The sequence below is a fragment of the Pempheris klunzingeri genome, chromosome 19 (genome assembly GCF_042242105.1).
Source record: "Pempheris klunzingeri isolate RE-2024b chromosome 19, fPemKlu1.hap1, whole genome shotgun sequence".
Taxonomy (NCBI): Eukaryota; Metazoa; Chordata; class Actinopteri; order Acropomatiformes; family Pempheridae; genus Pempheris; species Pempheris klunzingeri.
The window spans coordinates 15,820,595-15,842,876 of NC_092030.1; the positions used below are offsets into that span (position 1 = coordinate 15,820,595).

The following is a 22,282-nucleotide window of genomic DNA, read 5'->3' on the forward strand; positions in this document are numbered from 1 at the left end:
CAGTAAATATACTGTTGCCCATAAAGTTGGAATAATTGTTCAATACCCCCAATTTTGTTAAAGCCTGAATACACAGTTTGCAAAGGTTAATTGTGGTTTAAGTTTCACTGTGATATGTTTGGAAGAGTTTGATTAATAAAGTTGAGAAGATATACACTTTATTTATCAAGAATAAATCACATTGTCACAATCATTTCATGAGAAGAGGTAAAAAACATTTTATTCCAACTTTATGGGCAACAGTGTATGTTTTTAAGGAAATTCAGTGGTGCCTGGATTATATTTTCTGTTAACATAATTTGGAAATGTTAATTAAGTGTCTGGCAAGTCAGAAAATGATGCTGGGCATAAGCAATGTATAAAAAATTCAATCTTGCAGTACAGTTCATACTTGAATTATAGTATATAGTTATATTATTAAACTTTTATGGCTATTTTTAGGCATTGGTCGCACTATTTTATTAGCATTTAACTTTAACCACAAGTTGTGCATAATCCTAATTATTACAAGATGCCTTAGCCAATCAGAGTGCATGTTTGGAAAATATGATTGCTGTGTGTAAACAGCAACTCTCTGTGCCTGTCTTGTAGATAATAACATAACATTTGTCACCACAACATAATTGTCAAGACAAATTAGTACACTGCAAACACAATTTCCTGAAGACACATTTTCTACATTCAAACACTTCACTCCACTTTCCTCTCCAACCCGGGGTTACTTTGATCTTTTTTTTGCATGAATCCCTGGAAGGTCAGAAATATGTGAGTGTGTTTGTGTACAAGTACAGCCAGGATGTCCTCCTAGTTTGTTCTGCTCAGCCTTGATCACAACCTCAGGAAATGAACACAGCTGCTCCTCATTCACAGTGGAGCATCTCCTCAGACGTGGGATCTTAGTGTGTGTGTTTATATCTGCTGTGTGTGATCTGCACTTTGAAGGTCACCAGCTTCACTGTGTGAGTGGGTGGAGGTTTTAAAGTGAGTAATAGGGGCACCTGGCTCGGAGGAAATGAGCCATAGGTCACTGTATGGGGCCTCTTACATGTGTATGAGCTTGTGTGTGGTCCTGTGTAATCGATGTGAGTGTTTATGTGATTGTGACTTTAATAGATGTGCATATATTTGTGTGTGTCTGTGTGTATTCACATAAATAGCCTCTGCAATTTCTCAGCGAGACAGCAGGAGAGTGCAGCTCGCTTTTAATGAAAAAGTGACTCAGTCCTGCTCATATTTTGCCTTTAATGCTCCTTAATGGACATTGATTTTAAGCAAATCTAGAAGAAGCAGGAATTTATCCAACCAGCCAGACAAGTGAAAGGCAGTACAGATTGCCAGACTGACAAAAGCATCTTCAGGGAACATTCAGGGCTGCATTAGAAAGGTAGTGAGCTGAAACTGCACACAAACAGTGGAGGTATGCAAAATGAACTCACCAACCACTGAGTTCTGTACTTAGAAAGGGACAGAAAGGTACAGTTAGACAGAAAGACAGAGACAGCAAGTGAAGGCATTTAGTCTAAATTGTTCAGCATATTTACTAAATGAAAGCTTATCATGTCCCTCTGGGAAATGAGGCCTCCCATCACAGGAAGCTGGCCAATTTAACAGGAAAGCCTTAATTTCAAGGCATTATCAGACTGTAAATCTTTGCCCACGGACATCTTTCTGTTTCCTTGGTTTCTTTTTCCTTTTTCATTTTCTGACTTGCTCCTCACTCCTTTATTTCGCTCGTCTGTCTACCTGCTCTTTTTTGTCATCTTGTCATCCAAGAGATTTGGAGATAATGTCTCTTTCCAGTTATGTTTTTTATTCCTTTTTCTGCCTGTTGGTTTATTTTCTCTCATTTTTCACCTTTCTGTATCCCTCTTCCCTTTTCTTTCTGCCCCCACTGACCTCAGTAGGTCCATTTGCAAGTAATAATCCTGGTAATAGCAAAGTAATTGAAAAACAACTTCTCTCTAGAGGAACAAGCTGATGTAAGACTTGCAACTAGAAAATTGGTCTGGATGAACTGAATAGCCTGTCCTGTGTGTGTGTGTGTGTGTGTGTGTGTGTGTGTGTGTGTGTGTGTGTGTGTGTGTGTGTGTGTGTGTGTGTGTGTGTGTGTGTGTGCGCATGTGTGTGTTATATGTGTAACAGTTGTGGCTGTCTGCCCAGCAGCAGCTGAGTGCATGGACAATGTCTCCCATGGCCTCACATGCCCTCTTACTTTCCCCATATATACACACACAGCACCAGTGTGTGACAGAGAATTGTTGACAAAGAAGTAATGATGAAGCTGCTGCTAAAAATGGTGTTCCCTTTAAAAAAATGTTTATTTTTGTTGGAACATTTTCATAATTAGATGTTGTACACTCACTGGGAAAAACATGACACTTGACTCTTAGAAACACAGAAATCTCAAGGGATTCACACAAAAGCCGCGCCCTGGAGAAAACAAGAAAAACGAAATCACTGCGACCAAGAAGGGCACAGAGGAGCTACCGCAGCCATAAGATTTAAACAGAGCTGCTAAGCATGGCTATAGACTCTTGTTTTACCTTCAGACAGAGCCATGCTAACTGTTTGTACCTGCTCTCAGTCTTATGACAGTATAAAGAAAAGTAAGCATCTTCATATTTAATGAAGAGATATGAGAGTGGTATCAATCGTCTCATCTAAATTTCTGCAAGAAACCAAATAAGCATATTCTTTTAAACAGGCTCGTGCTGTATTTTACTCTTGAATAAATACAGTTACTGATTGCAGAAAACAACATAAAAATCACCGTATCTAAGTTTGGTTGGGAGTTCACATCTCTGTCTCACTCATCAGGTATCACCCGTACAGAGCGGGACAAAGGGACGCTGTACGAGCTGACCTTCAGAGGGGAGTCGAGTAATGAGTTCAGGCGTCTGGTCCTCTTCCGTCCCTTTGGGCCGCTGATGAAGGTGAAAAATGAGAGGGTGGACACAGCCAACGTCCCGATCAACATCATTGTCCCGCTGTCCCGACGCACCGACAAGTTTAAACAGTTCATGCACAACTTCAGGTGAGACTCAGTGATTAAAACGTTTCTCAGATTTCTGATTTGTTTATTTGGTTTCCAGCTGTTAATTGCAAAATCACACAAACAATGTGACAAAAACAGAAGCGGCACAGTAAATTATTCAAGACGGTTCTTTGTGTCACACATAACTAATTCAGGAAAATGTGATACCCTGTTATTCAAACCCAGTTTCAGTTCCAGTTTTACATTTTAATTGGGGTACAGCCAGACAAGGACAAGGAGTGGGAGATTAAAGGAAAGAGACTATTTTTCCTTTTTTGAAGGAATGTCTAATTAATGTTTTGAAACTGCACATGACGTGTTATCAGTTAATTTATTTTGGTGGCTGATAGGCATAATCAGAATGTAAACAAATGTGAGAGACATTTAAATGATCCAGACAAGAATATGAATAAAGATGGCCTCACAGCTCAGTCATTACATTACCACAGGAAATACAATTTCATACATAATTTTGATGCATATAGCTAATAAGCATCAAATGCAGCATATTATACGACAAACAGATCCAGGCTTATATGGTTATGTGACAAAGCCGTGAAGAAGAAAAAGACAAACTATGAAAGGCTGACTAGCAGTCAAATCTCATCAGCTTACAGCAAAAGGTGCTTGTTTCAGCTCCACAGTCCGTCACCATCAGTTGAGGAAACATCCTCCTTAATGTCTATGATTTATTGTGCTGCCACTGCTGCTTATCACAGCTCTTTTTACATGGTAAATCCTGCTTAGTAGCAGTGTTGAAGCCCATTAAAATGCCCCCCTGGGCAGACCAGCAGTAGTTGATATACAGCACGGCGAGAAGTGTACTTACTTGAAAGACTCTGCGAGTCGCTGAACAAACACTTTTACCCTCATCCATATTAAAGGTGTACCAGAAGAAAATGTGTGTGTCTGTGTGTGTTTAGGGGAAGATTACGGTGAGTAAGTGCATGTTTATCAAATATTCTTTATTCACATTTAGACTGAAAAATAACAACATTTATGATGCACAGTGGTATGTTTCCCAAGTGCAGAATATAGAGATAAAGTGTGAATTCACACAAATAAACTGCTAACATCTGCAGAGAAGCACTCTGGAGTTTAAAAAGAAAATATTGCTCTTACTACATGATGAAATAATTATAACTGTTTTATTTCTGCTCTGTGGTCTCAGTGAAAAAAATTAAGAAGATCCCAGCAAAAAGTCAATTTACTTCTAAGAATACCAGCATTTAGAGAGAGCCATTAACACAACACCCTCGATAATGAAAGTAAAAATTGTATAATTCATGGCTACTCAGTATCCTCTGCACGTATATAGTCATTTTTAAGCATTTTGTGGTCATCTCATTGTGTTTTATGAGACATTTTTCCCCATATACTTCTAGGGAACATTCTGAGTGTGTGTGCTGTGGGAGAGGATTATCTTCAGCGTGTGTGATATATTTGACATGTCTTCATCAAAGTGCCTGCAAGCGTCTGTCACCTGGTCTCTCTTTTACTGGCAGTCTCTACCTGCGCTGTAACACAGTGACAGAATAAGCAGAGCCAGGATTTTCACTGGAAATGAGGGTTATTTTCATTATCAATTAAACTGTAGGGCATTTTTGATTAATTCATTAATCCTTTAGTCTGTAAATGTGGTGGAATGGTGAAAAAGAACATTACATTCTCCTCCAAATGTTATGTCTAGTTAATGCTAGTTTTGTCTTAATTTCAACCCAAAAACCCAAAGATATTAAATTCAAAGTTAAAAGCAGTAAATCACCACATTTGAGAGGCTGAAACCAGCAAAGGCCTTTTTTTTAAAAAAAAACCCTCATTTGATCTCTTGAATGCTCCCTGCTCAGTTTGAGCGCACTTTCATCCATAACACCCCTTCCTCTGTGTGTCTTTGTGTGTGTACAGGGAAGTGTGTGTGCGTCAGGACGGCCGGGTCCATCTAACGGTGGTGTATTTTGGGAAAGAGCAGATGAACGAGGTCCGCAGCACTCTGGAGAACACATCCAGGTGGGTTGGAGCCATATCCAGCATCAGATTTTAGAATTAGAGGCCGGAACGTGGAATGCAATTTATGTAATGAAATGAACTCTCACGCTCCCACTTTGAGAAGCAGACGCTGTAAAAAAAAAAAATTGTTTTTCACCACGTTCACCAGAAGCCTCTTTTCTTCATGTTTTCTAATCTGTCTCTAACAACACACACATAACACACACCTCCTGGCTCGGCGTCCTGCTACAGCCAGTCATCTGTCTGATGAATAATGGAGCAGTGTGCCACCCACGCCGAGGAGCAGAGAGCTACCAGCCAACACAGATAAATTACAAGAGGCCTGTGATCATCCCTGACTCACGCTTAAACCTCTCACGTGGTTCTCGACACCCACACCTCTGGAGACGATTGCTGTTGGCCGATCAGAAGACAGATCCGCTGAGGATTGAGCCTCAGATTCCCTGAGGAGGTTGCTATGGTGATGCTTGTCGATTCCCAGCCCCAAAGGGTTTTGTGTGGCCTTGAATCAGTTGGACTATTACTAGTATCACACGGCGTCTCTTTGTCCCTGCGTGTCTCTGCCTGCTGCTGTCGCTGAGGGGGAACTGTGAAGATAAAAAAAAGGCTGCGTTAAACACACTTGAATTAAAGTGTCACATGAAGTGTAAAGTAGGTGAAAGGAGAACACAGAAACTTACCAAAAAATCTGCAAAATAATCGATTTAGTGTGGAGGAATTCTTATAGAAGTGATCATGAATGTTTGTGGAGTAAAAGGACCACCGAATGCAAAGCAGTTGGAGCAAAAGCGAAGTTGCAATCAGTGAAAGAAGAGTGCTGGATAAAGTACGCTCTCCTGTAATTTTTCTCCCTGAGCAGCAGTTCTGCTTTGAACTCTATCAGGCTTTTCGTATTCTTCTCACATCCTAACAATGCATTCATCAGTTACATAGCTGCTTATCTGGGTGTGAATCACTGCCTGTAATCAACTCTGTACTCCTCTTTTCTTTTATCTGGCTTTGAGAATGCGCTTGAAATGAATGGGAATCATCATTGGTAGATAACTACCTGTGGTGCCATTATCTTGGACCCGGACAGACACACACATACAGTACACACACACATACAATCACGAACTGCATATAGGCTCACAGAGGAGGGTGCGTGCATGCATTTTTTCCCATTCTTTACAAAATTATTTCTGTCACTTTTCATATATTCAAACCAGTGCACCACTGTGAATAGCTTCCATTAGAGACAGTCTGACAATGTGTGCCAGTATCTCCATTTATAAAGGATATCGCCTCTCGCCCCTCTCTATGACCGCTGGCAATAAACACTTTTGCCTTCAGGCATGGTCGGACAAGACGGCGCACAAACTAGTTCTTTATAACCTGGCCCTTAGGCACAGTAGTGCTTTACACTAATGTTAACGTTAGCTAACATGGCCACATTTGGTAATTATAACATGCTGATGTTTAACAGTTTTTCACATCTTAGTTTCAGCGTGTTTGTACAAATCACTGTTGGCACACACAAAGTGTGGCTGAGGATGAAGGTAATCTCATCAGATGTATTCTTCATGTTTGTGCAAGAGGAATAATCTAAAACCAGTCTCAAAACAATTACTGCATTTGTGAAGTTGTATTGAGCCAATTTTGGATAATTGTACTTGTCTTGAATGACTTTGGATTAGTCAATCATCACAATTGTCTTTTATCGACCAACTAATCTATCACACTAATTGACTCAGCGATAATGCACATATGAAAGCAAATACTAACAATTGATTTTTTTATTCAGATCTCAAACTAAAATAATCCAACTTCCATCTCTAACCCTAAACACTGAGCGTCAAACTGGGTTTCACACAAACATACAGTTCAAGTGCAACGTACACACTCCTTCATTCACAAACAAGTCAGTATCTGTTCCCAGCATCATTAGTAGTTGATCTGATTCTACATTGCCCTTTCTACAAATTGAATTTACCTCAAGAAACTGGTTTCATTTGCGTCTCCTTCCAAACAACCTCTAGCTATTTGTCCTGTTTTTTTTTTAGAATCACATGCAGTCACACTCCCTGTTTTTTTTTTTAGCAGCAAAGTGTCCCTGCTCAAGTTCTTCCAAAAAAGCATTTATACCTATATGACAACCAACAGTCACTTGAGATAAATTTCATGTGAGTCTAACAAGATCTAAATTGGTCCAGATCTCCATCAGCTTTCACACCTCCTTCAGGGGTTAAATGAGGGGAAAAAATGTTTGGGTTTTTATTGCAGGCATTAATTATTGGGTGTATATATCAAAGGCCAAACCAGGTCTACTGTAACAAAAGCCAAAACAAGCAGAATATAGGAGACGGAAAGCAAAGGGAAAAAAATCCGAGCCTCACTCCTCAAGCATTCTGTTAGACACCAGGGATATGTTTAAAATAGATTAGATCAGCTGCTGAACTTTCAAGTATTGCGCTTACACGTCCATACTTCAAAGCCTGAACTCAAGCTCAAACCATCGGGGGGCATGTATGTTTCTGAGCCTTACAAGCTCAAGAATAATGATTCAGAACAACGTGAGATTAAGAGGACAAGATACAAGAGAAGGAGAGGGAGGGAGACTGTGTGTAAAGGAGTGAGAAGAGTGATCTCTTTTGAAGAGATACCAGTCGATACATATGAATAAGTACTGTGCTTCAGACACAGAGGAGAGAGAGAAAAAAAGACAGAAAGGAAGTCAGGGGAGGTGTGCCAAGATAAGATGGAAGACCAGAGCGAAGTGAGAAAAAAGACAGATTTTTCCGTGCATGGAGAAAGAGCATCAGCAAGGATATCAAAGGAGGTGGTACGTTAAGATGAAAGAGATCAGAAATCTGGACAGACAAAGAAAGAAGGATGAGATCATTCTGTCACTCAGTTACAACCTTTCGCTCAACTTCTCCAACAGGCATTTCATGTTATTGTGGCATTTCGATGTCAGCCAGAGGGTGACTGAGAGAAGATTAGGAGTGGATGAAATGATAAACAAATCACTGAAGAGTTTAAAAAGCTGTCTAATAGTCAGTTTAAAGAGAGCTTGCATTTTCACATATCGCCAACCACACGTGCCCATTTTGTAAATACTCACTGCTGATAACTCATGTAGCTGTCTTGCCTGAGGGCTGAGCCTGAGAGTGATCACAACAAGTATACATTTTTTATAGTTTGCACTTACCTCTCCATAACACGCACAGACTCCTGATTCCTCAGCTCACTGTGCAGCCCAAACTTCTTTTTTTCTCGTGCACTTATAGTCCTAAGCCAACCTGTCTGCTTTGTAAACAGCAGACTGATGACAGACATAGAGTAAAAGTGAGTTGTTTCAAATTGATTTCAGGCATAAAAATTGCTGCATGAGAATACATTTAGGAAGTGGAAACAGTAAGGCTTCTTTGGATGAAATGTACTTAAGTTAAGACCTCCTTCATCCTGCACGACGCAACGCAAAGTCGCTCCACTCATTTTCTATGGGGCAAGAGCGACTTACTTCGTGGGATCCCAAATTTGTAATGTTGTGCCAATAGCAGTAGGAACTTTATTTATATGTCACATTTCATACACAGGGATGATTCAGCATGCTTTACATGCATGCTACCAAAATGGAACATCCATGTATAAAAATATGGTGGAGGTATAAAAAAGGAAAAACATAGTGGTAGTACAAGACACATATGGTAGAGTGAAAGCAGTCTTTCTGCAGGAGAATAGGTTCCACCTCAAGCATTACAGTGCAGTAAGAATAGAGCTCAGTCATAGGCACATGGAAACAGAAATATTTGTTGCAACATTTGGGGCACATCTAAGCTCTTCTGGCAGTTTGTTTCAGTTGCATGCAGCATAACAGATAAATGCTGCATCACTATGTTTAGATTGGACCTGACCTGAGTCCATGGATCTAAGAGCTCTGCTCAGTTTATATTTTTTTAAGCATATCAGAAATGTATTCAGGGCCTAAACCATTTACCTGCAGTGGATAAATGTCTGCAGAGGAGAAGATTGTTGTTGATGACTAATGACTTTTTTTTCTACTGATGAAGATGGTTACAATTCAGGGAAGTTAGAAAGTTGTAAAATCAGCTCCTGTATCGTTTTGCCTCGCTGTGGTTTCTACGGCTGCCATGATCACACGACAAGTTGCAGCGGTGAGAATGTTGAACAGTTGGTGTTGCTAGAGGAAAATCCTGTAGGGACCGTGAAGGTTTGTACAAAATGTCATGGCTATCCATCTCGCAGTTGTTGAAATATTTCTGTCTGGACCAAAGAGGCTGGCCGACTGACTGACCAGCATTGCCAGCCCCAGAGCCACACCACTAACATGGCTAAAAAGCAAGAATGCTTCACTGTTATCTCAGAAACGTGTTCAGACTGAAAAGAAGCCTGCATGTGGCCAAATACAGGGGCTTACAGTTAAGTCTTCTCACATTAAGTAAGCACCACGTCTGCAGTCAGTCCTCAAGCTATAACCACACATACGCAAATACATACAAATGGCTACAAAGAGGCAAGAAGAAAGACAGCAAGCAAATCTGGTCTTCCCTCCCTGTCCTGAGCAGAACTAACAGGATCAGGCCTGCTGCTGAGACACAACATGACAGCTCTTTACAGGCTTCACACTCTGACACAATTTCAACAATTTAGCCCATACTAGGTACCAGCTATAACGCCCACAGTAAACAAATGGACTATTTTAGGCCATATTAAGGGTGCTGTCTGAAAGGAAGAGAAAGGAAGAAAAAGCAGAATTTAAAAAGTAATTTGGAAAGCAAGGATATTGTGGGATGTAAGAGGACTTTTCCCCTTGATACACAATAGTAGCGCCTGTGTTCATACTGTTTTGAATATACACAAATGTGTAGAATTATTTAAACAGCTAATTCGCTCAGGTCAGCACACAAGCACACACTTACCAGGATGAATAATACATCAGCTTGGCTGTCTGGAAACAGAGACTATCACATTTCTGGCAATCCAGAAAATATCACCACCACACCAATACTAATGAATTAGATTGTTTCTTAAAGCATAAATACTGTATGCACAGCTGAATTTCTAAATCATTGCAGGAGATTCATAAAGACTGGACACAGATGGGGGAAAAAATTGATGTGTTATGCATTATTCAGTATATTTCTTTAATTCAAAAACCAAAATGTAGGATAATTAAATACCTTTGGACAGACCCAAGTCAGCATATTAGCCCCTATCTCATAGCCCCATATCCTCTCCATCTTTATATTAGTTGAGGAATATTGGCTCTCAAGACAGCCCCCCCTCTACTCTGACTGTACTGAAATGTAAAAATGGCTCCAGTTTTAAAGGAACAGTGTGACATTTTGGGACCTGTAGTTTCTCTCTACATCGCTACCACCCTCACGTCTGTAGATAAATATGGAATGTAGCTCAGCTTAGCATAAAGACTACGGGGAAAGTGCTGTTCTGGCTCTGTGCAAAATCAGATGTAACGTGTTAACTTGAGAGCTTTAGAGGCACCGATAAGCAGCTTTTTAGCCAGTGCTTGTTTAATCCGTACAAAAACCAAATGTAAAAACGACTTTAGTGGTGCTGCTGGGTGGATTTTTTATTTTTTGTTTGTTTTTTTGACAGAGCCACGTTAGCTGTTTTGCCCTGTTTCTAGTGTTAATGCTATGGCTAAGACAATGTCAGATTGTTCCTTTTAAAACAAAGGTCTAAAACAAAGGATATGATGTTTCTGCTCAGACAAAACAACAATAAATCTCAATTTTGTCACATTCTCTTTTGTTAATTAGCAGGAAATAAGCAACATATTCATTCTTCAGTGACACACTCCTCTTCGGAGTTTACAGTTTTTCTCTTTCTTTTTGACAAATTAGCATCCCGCTCCATTAAAGTGGAGACTGAATCGACGTGAATGTAGCTGCTATTGCATTAATATTGTTTGAGACAGGCAGAGCTATTGTGCTCTGTCTCTGCCGTCTGTGGACAGTTTAGTGCCAACGAGTGGCTCACCCTCTGCTGGGACACTCAGTAGACTATGAAATATATCACATATGGTACAGGTAAGGACATCATGTGTTGTCCTGAAATTTGACATATTTCTCAAAAATGCTGGCCCACTGAGGTTGTTATTCAGACGGACACATAAGTTGCTCAGAAGTGGCGTTATGTGCATTTTGCTCTGACCAGGGTTAAGAGGTTTTATTATGTCTCATTTATGGGAGAGGCTGGAAGGATTTGAGTGAGACAAAAGGCTTTTACGCAGTAATTCACATGAATGAATATGCTTAAATGCAGCATAGCAGTTGGATGAAAATGTGGGAAGCATGATTCAAGTAGCCTCTGACAAAAACAAGCTGACCGTGTTTCCTCTGGACATCCTGGTTTCCTCTAGCAGTGCTGTGTTAGTCTGCCTCTGTCTACCTGCTCTCTCTCTCTCTCTACGGTCTCCCATAAGCTATGTCACCCAACATGACATGGAAGAAGGAGGTCAGATCCTTTTTGTTCTGCCTCGAACAAAAATGCACAAACCAGTCTTTCCTCAGTATCTGCTATTAATGCAAGTGTGTCTGTGTGTGTGCATGTGCATTCATGAGTAAAGGATTTGTCACTAACAGTGTGAATTGGTATAAAAAAAAACACACACACAGCTGTGTACATCTGTATCCAGCTGTTTCTCTTTATTCTCACCACATCCTTGGAAATACTTCAGGCCAGTGAAGGAGGAAGCTTTGTTTGTCTCATCCAATTAATTTTCAATTCCAGTTAAAGCTGGTTCGCATCATGAGAGAAAAGAGTGGGAGTCTGGGAATGAAGTCAGTCCGTAAAAGATTGTGCTGATGTGAACTTTTAGAAAAAGATTTGTGAGGTCATAATGTTGTAATCTTCATGTGGAAAATGCTAAAGGCATAAAACAGAAGATTACCAGGGCCAGATTAACCCACAAGAGAAGCTCTGGGGACAAAAAATTGCCTTGTGGTCCCTATCGACCCTCAGGTTCCTCTCACTTTAGTATCCATCAGATACAATACATATGGCTTCTTCATTTCCTACAAACCAGCCAGCGCTCCTGTTCTGAAAACTCCTATTCTGAAAAACTATCCAGCCCCATGTGCTGTGTTAGTTTGCAGTAATTTAATTAAACACAAATTAATTGAGGAATAAACACCATTTGAGCACCGTATCAACTGAAATAATAACAATATTGAACTGGATGTTAGTGCAGGGCCCCTCCTCTAGGCCTTCATCATTCTGCGTTCGTCTGCATCTTTCTGTTAATTATTTCCAGTTTTTGGTGAATTTATTATAATTAAACATTAATCTCTCTCCCTCCCTCTCACACCCACACGCACTCTTTAAATAACTGATTCATTCAATTAAGCTTTTGGCTATTGATGTTTGATGAAAAACATGATGACAAAGCATTTAGGTTTATTGTACGACATCTTTCAAACATGGTGGCAATTCAGAGCTCTTGACATAAGGCTGAGATGCTTTAAAACACACACAATGAAACAATAAAAAAAGGAAATACAGTGCAACAAAAATAATCAATTAAAATAGAATAAAACATTTGGAATGTAATTTTTCATTCTTTGGGCGTTCTATAAGTAAATTGACCTCTGGTTTTCTGTCTAACCACCACCTTTCTCTCTGTGCGTCTGCAGGGAGGTGAATTTTAAGAACTTCACCTTGCTGCAGCTGGACGAGGAGTTTTCCCGGGGACGGGGTCTGGACGTCGGGGCCCGGGCCTGGAAGGGAGGCAACGTGCTGCTTTTCTTCTGCGACGTGGACATCTACTTCACTGCCGACTTCCTCAACACCTGCCGACTCAACACACAGCCAGGTGCGACACACACACACACACACACTGTGACACACGCTTTTAACATATACAAGATTGATTACAAATATCCGCAATGCATTGTATGACTAGCTAAAGATTTATAATTGCATTTCAGTGCATGTATCTGAAGATACCTTGAATTATAATAGTCAATATGCGTTTGCAGATATGTAAAATGTAATGTAATGTAATAAGTGATAGGTAAGTGAACGTTTGCTGTACAAACACACTCATTCCCATCATATAACTGCCTAGTTGTCTGACACTGCTGTCTCACTCCCTCTCAGGCAAAAAGGTGTTCTACCCGGTTTTATTCAGCCAGTACAATCCCACTCTGATCTATGGAAGTCCTGAACACATCCCACCTGTGGAGCAACAGCTGGTAACTCACACCAATCAAATCTATCCTCTCCCTCTTCTTTTTCGAACGCTCTGCAAATCAGTAGTGGGGGAAATAAAGTGTAATGCTCAGTGCTGTGCTACTTTGAGGGGATTTACAAATATTTCCCCTCTCCAGCTGCTAGATGTACAGATCCACAGAAGCAGGATACTGTTGAGCCGCCTCCTGTGTGTGTGGAGCTGATATATTTCTGTTCATAAGCTCTTTAAGACTTGCGGTTCTTTCCTCTGTAGGTGATCAAGAAAGACACGGGGTTCTGGAGGGATTTTGGTTTCGGCATGACCTGCCAATACCGATCCGACTTCATCAACATAGGTAAATATTACGGAGCAACAACACCAACAGCACAACATGCACTGCAGTTACACCCATCACAACATATTACCGATGCAGGAATTCATAAACAGTTGCTCTTGGGGGTTGATTATTTGTGCAGAGGCGTTACATAACGCTGGGTAAAAATGGGCTTCCTGGATGGCTACCAAATACACGCTCTGCTGTTAATGGTGCCATAGCTTAATGGATATGAAAAACATCGGAACGCAAATGGTCTGATATTACATTACTTCTCTTAACTGGGAGGAGATTTTATCATATTACCCTGCATGAAACATCTCTGAGCAGCAGCAGTGGCATATATTAGCATATCTCATAGCCCCGTGTCCTCTCAATCTGTATATTAGGTGAGGAATATTGTCTCTCAAGGCAGATTTACATCAATTTAGTTTCCCTTTAAAGTGAAATCAATTAGAGGCTATATTGAAATTCAAATTGGTTTCTTTTTGGGACCCAGACACAAACACAAGCATGCAAATGGTCTCACTTAACTGTGCCGAAATGTTTACAAGGCTCCAGGAAGGCCAGAAATTAGTTTTATAGGAATAGCTAGACTTAAAAAAAAACTTTGTTGTCAAAAGTCATTACATACAAGTATGTATTATGCATATGTTTGTAATATTACTTTCACTTATTTCTGATTTACATAATCACCTGAAATTGTTTTTTTTCTATGGACCCTAGAAAGAGTAGCTCTTGCTCTGGTTACAGCTAACAGGGATCCATATAGATAAATAAAGACAGAGAGAAATGGGAGGTACAATACCACTCTCATGTCTGTGCAGTGAATATGTAGTCATAGCCAGCTTAGTTTTAAGCTAAGCTTAGCATAAAGATTGAAAGCAGCTAACAGCTAGCCTGGTTCTGTCCAAATATTAGATTAATTCACCTACCATTACTTCTAAAGCTCACTAACACTCATCACAGGATGCCACTCTTCATTTACCAAGCGGTCATTATTGTAGCCATGGTAACAAAGATCCTCTAATCAATGAAGTGATCAGTTTAACTTAAACCATGATCTTTCCCTCCATCCAACGAGATGTTTTTGTACCTATATCAAACCAAACCTCAACCACAACAGCGCCAGATGAGAAAACAGTTTTATTTCTGAAATGTTGATTTATAACGATTTTGGAAGGCTCTGACAAACGATGGTGTTATGTTTATCTTTCTGATCAGAAAATGCTTCTACATTATCTCTTCTGATTTCACTTACCGTGCTTGCCGTTTGTTAAATCCATATGAAAATGGTAAATTATAATTTTTTTAATCACTGAGTTTTAGAGGTTGGTGGATTTGTTTTTCCCCTTGTACAGAGCCAGGCTGGCTTTTTCCTCCAGTTAGTCTGTATGCTTGTAAGTTAAGCTAACTAGCTCCTGGCTGTATCTTCATATTTACCACACAGACATATCAATCTTCTCATCTAACTCTTGACAAGAAAGGGAAGACGTGTGTCTCTCCGACAAGTTGAACTGTTCCTTTAAAGCATAGTTAAGTTATGCAGCTTTATGTTCTGCAGACATTTCAGTGAAATATGGTATTTAGGCCACAAATATACACACACTAACAAATGAACAATTCATCTGTTGGGTTCAAATTCCTGTCTCATCTCTGTTTAGCCCTGGAGCACGAGTTTAAAACGGGAGACAGAGATTGACAGTATAATCAGAATGAAAACGTAAAGAGACACAAAGCAGATATGAGTAGTTGAGACGTCTAAAGATTCAGGTTAAAACGTGCCTGGTCAAGAACTGTTTAATAGTACACAGCATCAGCCCCTCATGAACCAACAAATTAGGCAGTGTGGAGAGAAAACTGATTATGATCACATACTGTAGACTCTAATCAGGATCCAGGACCAGCATTCCTTTCAGGGGCAGTGAATGCACCACTGAAACTACTTTAAAACACAGCACATCCTATGATGGTGTAATAAACTTTATTTTCACTCCATTCTCCCTCTGCTCTCTCATCTCCAGGAGGTTTTGACATCGACATCAAAGGCTGGGGGGGCGAAGATGTCCACCTGTACAGAAAGTACCTCCACAGCAACCTCCTAGTGGTCCGAGCACCGTCACGAGGCTTGTTCCACCTGTGGCATGAGAAGCATTGCGCTGACGAGCTCCCTCCAGACCAGTACCGCATGTGCATGCAGTCCAAGGCCATGAACGAGGCCTCGCACGGCCAGCTGGGGATGCTGTTCTTCAGGCACGAGATCGAAGCTCACCTCCGCAAACAGAAGCAACAGCAAAACTCAAACCCCAAGAAGACATGAAGACTTAAAGCTGGTTGAATTATAATCACTGCAAGTGACTGCAATCAGTTGAAAGAGCGGACATGAATTCAGCTGATCTGAACTACATCAGATTTTAAAAGAATAGTTAGACAGTTTGGAAAATATGCTTATTCACTTTCTTGCCAAGAGTTAGAAGAGAGGACCAATACCACCGGTCTGTAAGCTGCATATGGAGCTCCAGCCAGCAGGTGATTATCTTAGCTTAGCATAAGGACTGAAAAGCAGCGCCTCTGGACAAAACCAGGCTAGATGTTTCCCTATTCCTCCAGTCTTTATGCTAAGCTAAGCAAACTGTATCCTGGCTTCAGCGCCACATTTAACATGCAGACATGAGACTGGTAGCAATATTTTCATGTAACTCTTGGCAGAAAAGCGATTAGGCATATTTTCCAAAATGTCAAACTATTCCTTTAATGAAAAATGTGAAGACTTTTAACTTGGAGCACTTTGTTGCTCTGGATAGGTCAATATGAAATAAAGATGAGTTAAAGTTGATTGAACTGCCTGAGGAATTTATCTACTGGAGTGGGCTTTTGTTTGACATTAATCAACAGATCTCTGGAGCATCCATCTGTTATTTAATGCCCGTTTGATAATTCTTCCTCTGTAACTGCAGCAGGGCCTTTCAGAAAGAAAACATAGAGCCATAGTTTGGTCTATGAAGTCTCTCTGAACTGTGTGCCTTCTGTAAGTCAAACCTTTACACTGTCTCTTGGGTGGCCAGTGAACCGACCTAGAGGTTATTGTATGTAGGGAAACAGAGCCACCTAGTGGACTGAAAGTGAACAACATGTTGGTGAATACACAATGAAGGACTCCTTGTAAGTCTGAATGGCCTTGTAAAACATATTTTTTATAACTTATTGATAAGTAACCTTCATTCCATTATTTATGTTTGTTTGTTTGTTTGTATGCCACCATTTGTAAGGATGATGATATCTGGTGCAGTTGTTGCCTGGACAGTATTATGTGTGCGCCACTCACCCCCATAGAGGAGTGAGATACTGAGTCAAAGGACAACATGCTATGAATAATAATATCCATACTGCTCACAAAGGCAGAATCCAGTAACTACAGAGGCAGTTTTAAGAAAAAAAAAGTTTGAAAGTTGGACAGCGGGCTGTAAAACAGCCAGCTTTAATTTTATGTCTCCATAGGCTGATTAAAAAACCATCTCACTAAAAATGCAGATCTGAACATCAAAATGTTTTCTTAGATAATGTGTTTTTGGCTTTTAGGTCCATTACAGTAAAGTACAGTAAAGCCAGATACAGGTTGTAACTCAGTTTTGACCCAATATGTGTTACTGTGTTCTGCGTTTGCAGGAAAGTATAGGTATTTGTCATAAAAGTTTTTTTCAAAAGCCTTTTAGGTATGAGACGTATGTATTTATGGCCAAAGTATAACTAAAGATAATTTTATTTTTAAAATGTTTAATTTAAATGATAAAAAAATGATGTAGACTATTTTTTTTTTTATTTCTGGACATGTAATGGATAGATAAAGGAACAAAATACTGAGTGACAGTAATACTTTTCACTGTCCTGAGATTGACGATGACTTAACCGGAGTCAGAATGAGACTGTTGATCTTAATATTTTTGTTTCTCTCAATCAATCAATTTGACTCTTGTGTGCCATAAATATACACAGAGTGCATTAATGAAGAGAAAATGTGACGTTATTGGTGTTACTGAGCAGTCAGAGAAACTGGAGCTGATACAGGTTTAGAGATATTACTGTCTCAACAGTTACTTAATATTTCTTTGAATATATTCTCCCATAAATCTTGTTCCTACTCTTCTTCGGTCCTTTGAGGCAATCAAAACAAGCTGTATTTTAGGTGGATGACCAAAGATGTGAAAAGAGGCACTTTCTGAATCATGTTTTATTGTTTGTCATTGAAACATTCCTTGTAGTATTATATGTAATTATTTACATTTCAAGTATCAAGTTGTTTTTTTGTCACTTCATGTAAAAGAGTTGAATAAAACATATTTGTGCATTGTGTGTATTTATTATGATGTGCTTGTTCAGGTCATTTGCTGTACTTAAAGTCTTCTCCAGTTATAAGGTGGAATGTAAGACTTATTAAAAAAATATTTAAATGATTACTTTTGTTCTTTGGCTAGCCTGTTATGCAACAATACATAAATATAATTTATTTATCTATCATTTGCCTTTATTTTGTGCTCAGGGGCAGGTTTAGGAACAAAAGGACTGAGAACAAAGTTCAGGCCGTTATCATGGTAATTGTTATTTATTCTGCTTTGTGTTCACTTTTATGATACCAGTTTATTGAGGAGTTTCAGGAGTTTTTCTAAATTCATTTTTTCCCCAATAGCTATTTTGTGTCATGATGATAGTTTTAATAGCAAAAGTCTTCTGTGTTCGTGTCAGATTGTGGAAACAAAACATTTTAACTAGAAAAATGAATTTCCTGTAGAAAATGCAGCGTGAATATAGCTGAATGTAGCTGAAATACCCATTGCTGACAATGCAGGAATGAGTTGCCTAAAAATTAAGTTTGAAGCATTGTACTGCAGAACAGTCAGGAGTCAAACCACCAACCCTGCAGTTCTCAGTGAGAGGACATGTGTTAAACACCCTAACCCCTCTACCACTGAGAAACACAGCTAATCATTGTGACACGTGTAAAAAACAAACCAAACAACTACTCCTACTAGTGAGGCACCAATTAGACACTGCTGCAGGTGTGTTCAATCATCCAGTCTAAGCCAGCTGAAGGTTTGAAACAGGACTGCTCTGTTAGTAGAAGTCATACAGTTTATGGCAGAGTTAGTGCTGCACTGCTCCACTGAACACACTGATAGTTCTTATTAAGGTAGTAGTAGTCTTCATCAGACTCTAAAAATGATCCTGTTGAATGCCAATGGTTCATTCACACAGCTGTTTTCAGCCACTTTGCCCACTCAAGCCTTCTCTCAGTAGTGTGCGTTCATGTGCTGACAGCCTGACTGCTCACTGTCCTGCAGGGCCGCCAACTTTACATTGGAGTCAGTTTGGTTTGGTGGAGCTGGTGTATTATATCATCAGACCCCTCAACCTCCAGGGATTTAGTTTAGAAAAATTCATCCAAGTTCACAATCTAAGCACTTCTAGATGAAAAGCCAGTTCAATAATCAGGGTCACTGAAGAATACGTATGGTTGATCAGCATACTTATCAGCCTCCAGACATCATAGCCTAAATGGAGAGGCCTAACCAGAGTATCTGGGGATTGATTTAGAGACAGTCTTCCTTCATTCTTGTGGATTTATGGAGTCATTTTGTTGCTGAAATGTGGAGCTGGGAGAACGGGATGAAGCAGGCATGGGCTCTCAGGAGAATCTGCCAGGTTGGTAAGTAGCTCCATCTAGAAACGGTAGCATTTTATGTGAAGTAAATGAAGGGGAAATGCATTGTTAAGTGGCTATGGATCCTAAACTACAAAGCTGGCCTAGAAATAGAGGGGAGGTAAAAAGTTCTTAGCAGAACTATTTTATTTGGATTTGTCATTTTTCTTATGTTAGAAATGCTTTCACACATATTTACTGATTAGACACTAGATTTAATGATTAGTTGCATCAAAGCTCTCATTTCCATGTCCGTTTAGATGTTAGTAGAGTTAAACTATCAGAAACATAAAATCAATGGATTGCTGACTGGGTTGAATGTAGCATACTTTAGCCTACTAAACAGAAATAAAGTACATCAATAGGATCAATAAAACAAGACACCAGTGAATTAACCCAAAGTTAAATTCAAACTCCAGGAAGTATTTATTGCAGAATTGTTGCATTAAAGTGCATTTTTAGTTTTGTAGCCTATCTAGCCAACTGAGTGTATGCAGTATAAACAAATATCTTCAAAAAAATGGCTGAAGGCTTGTAGCTGTTATTTATTGGTATTCATCATAATTTCATGAATTATTGGAGTGTTTTATAGCCTAAGTGTGTCTTAGCCTCCATAGCACTAGATGGAGCCAGTGAGCTAATAACAATTCCACTTTGTCCTCAAGTGTGTAAGTGGAACTTTAACCACCATATATAATTATATACACATAAGTTATAAATTACATTAAAATACAGATGGATTAGAGTCTATAAACACTATCACATTATCTAACAAATTGGTCGAATGAATAATCTGATAGTTTGGCTAAATATTTCGGGCCCGAGCACCAAGCGGTGCGAGGGGATTGAAGCGATCCACTTCAAACTTGGTCAGCTGGTAGAAAAGACATTAACGATGAAAAGTTATTAAAAGTCTCTACAAAACTTTAACGGTGTGGCGAGCTGTCAAACTTCGGTGTCTCGCCACAAAACAGGAAGTTGTTAATAATTTGATTCTACATGATCCAATCAGCACCAAACTTGTCATGTTTGATAAGAGTCGCGCACTGACGACGTCTACATGTCAATATTCATTCACAGTCATAGCGCCACCTGGTGGCAACAGGAAATGCTATGTTTTACGCTATGATGTCTCAAACTAGCCAGTTGACCAGATCCGCTTCAAATTTGGTCAGGAAGGCCTCAAGACGTTGATGTTGGTCTGTAGTGAAAACTGCATTTCACATTCACCAAGTCCAGTGAACACATGGCTGAGGTTTTATACTCCATGTCCATCCATCCATCCATCATCTATACCGCTTATCCGTCAGGCTCGCAGGAGAGCTGGAGCCAATCCCAGCTGACCTCAGGCGAGAGGCGGGGTCACCCTGAAGTGGTCGCCAGCCAATCACAGGGCCACATTCAGAGACAGACAAACACTCACACCTACAGGCAATTTAGAGTTACCAATTAACCCAGCTTGCATTTTGGATTGTGGGAGGAAGCCGGAGTGCCCAGAGAGAACCCACGCTAGCGTGCAGAACTCCACACAGAAACCTGGGACCTTCTTGCTGTGAGGCAACAGTGCTAACCACTGCACCACCATGCTGCCCTTCTCTCTTTTATGTGATTGTGATTACTCCCCCAAACATTTATGTAAAACTTGCTGTTTTTAATTTGTTGTTTCTATATAGATAATAGATGGATGGATGGACATAAAAGAGAGATAGAAAAGTGAAGCAGACGTCCTGAGGCAGGTCATTCAAGAGCAGAGAATATAAGCGGGGCAAACCTGTCTGTGCCTTATATGTAATCAATAAATCAGTTGGTGTTATTGGAGACTTTTCTGGTGTTTTGGAGACTCTGACATGAAAGCACGTATCGCTCTGCAGTCACTGTCCTCAACGAGCAGCAGGTGCTGCCGTGAGCCCCCCCCTCCCAAAGCAGGTAGAAGTTTGGGTTCAGGTGTTTTGCATTTTTGAGGACAGAGCGCCCCCTTGTGTCCTGTAGGAGTAACTATTTATCAATGTTCCTCCACTTCTCTTTTTCACAGTTTTGTCTTTTCATTCATTATATCTTTATATATCTTTACTTTTCATGAGTCATTAAATGATATGTGTCAGCACTGTTCATTTAGGATGAATAAAAACAACAATGTGAAGTGTGTGAGCCTCATCTGGCCATTTTTGCAGCAAGCACATGAGATCTGGCAGTTTGAAAAGAAATGACACAGTTAGATTATATCCACATGCAAATGACTTCAGACTGTATATCCATTACTATATTTGCATTATTTGCTCATTACTTTGCTTGCTAACTAGTGTTCAGTCTTTAATACCCCTGCCAGGAATGACTGGTTTAAATTGGTGACCGTGTTGGTCTGTAGTGAAAACAGGAAACTGTTGTATCTTCAGTTTACATTATCCAATCTGTTCCAAACTTGTCATGATTAATAAGACTCCTACATGACATGACAATTAGTGACCACAGTCATTGCGCCACCTAGTGACAACAGGAAGTAAGACTTTTGTGCCAATCATCATTTGATTTGCATGAAATTTTCACGGTGTAGTCAACACTTCATATGCTGAAATACAGGACGTGATTAGTGGCTGTTCTCTATCGCCACATAGGGGAAACAGGAAGTGACGGGTTTTTTTGCCCAATTTCTTGTTGGATAAAACACCTGATTTTAAAAAAAGATATATTAATTGTTTTCCCTTGGTTAAAATTAATGAGTCACAACACCATATTTGGAAATGATTGTGCCTCTGGTGGCGGCTGCTTCTACAATAATGGGCTATATCTGAGTCGAAAAGGCAAACATTTTACTTTCCCAGTAAACATTTTACAGATAACAAAATGCCTTTACAGGAATGAAAAAAGGAATAGTTGGACATTAGTTAATGAGAGTTGGATGAGAAGCTGGCTTTGTCTATCGGCAACAAAATCATTGATTAACCATGTTTCGTTACGTTTAACAAACAAGAGTAAGATGTTAAACTACATGTGAGTGTTTGGGATAGTTGTGTGTCG

At 39.8% G+C, this 22,282-nt stretch overlaps 1 protein-coding gene across 1 annotated transcript in view; it reads left to right on the plus strand.

Annotated features, from left to right (window-relative positions):
* Positions 1-17,300, plus strand: part of csgalnact1a (chondroitin sulfate N-acetylgalactosaminyltransferase 1a) — a 29,697-nt gene extending 12,397 nt beyond the window's left edge. The window contains exons 3-8 of the mRNA XM_070850926.1: positions 2,818-3,034; positions 4,940-5,041; positions 12,700-12,878; positions 13,166-13,260; positions 13,512-13,593; positions 15,597-17,300. Of these exons, the coding sequence (XP_070707027.1) occupies positions 2,818-3,034; positions 4,940-5,041; positions 12,700-12,878; positions 13,166-13,260; positions 13,512-13,593; positions 15,597-15,892 (971 nt within the window). The 3' untranslated portion in view covers positions 15,893-17,300. The remainder of the gene's footprint in view (positions 1-2,817; positions 3,035-4,939; positions 5,042-12,699; positions 12,879-13,165; positions 13,261-13,511; positions 13,594-15,596) is intronic.
* The last annotated feature ends 4,982 nt before the right edge of the window (positions 17,301-22,282 follow it).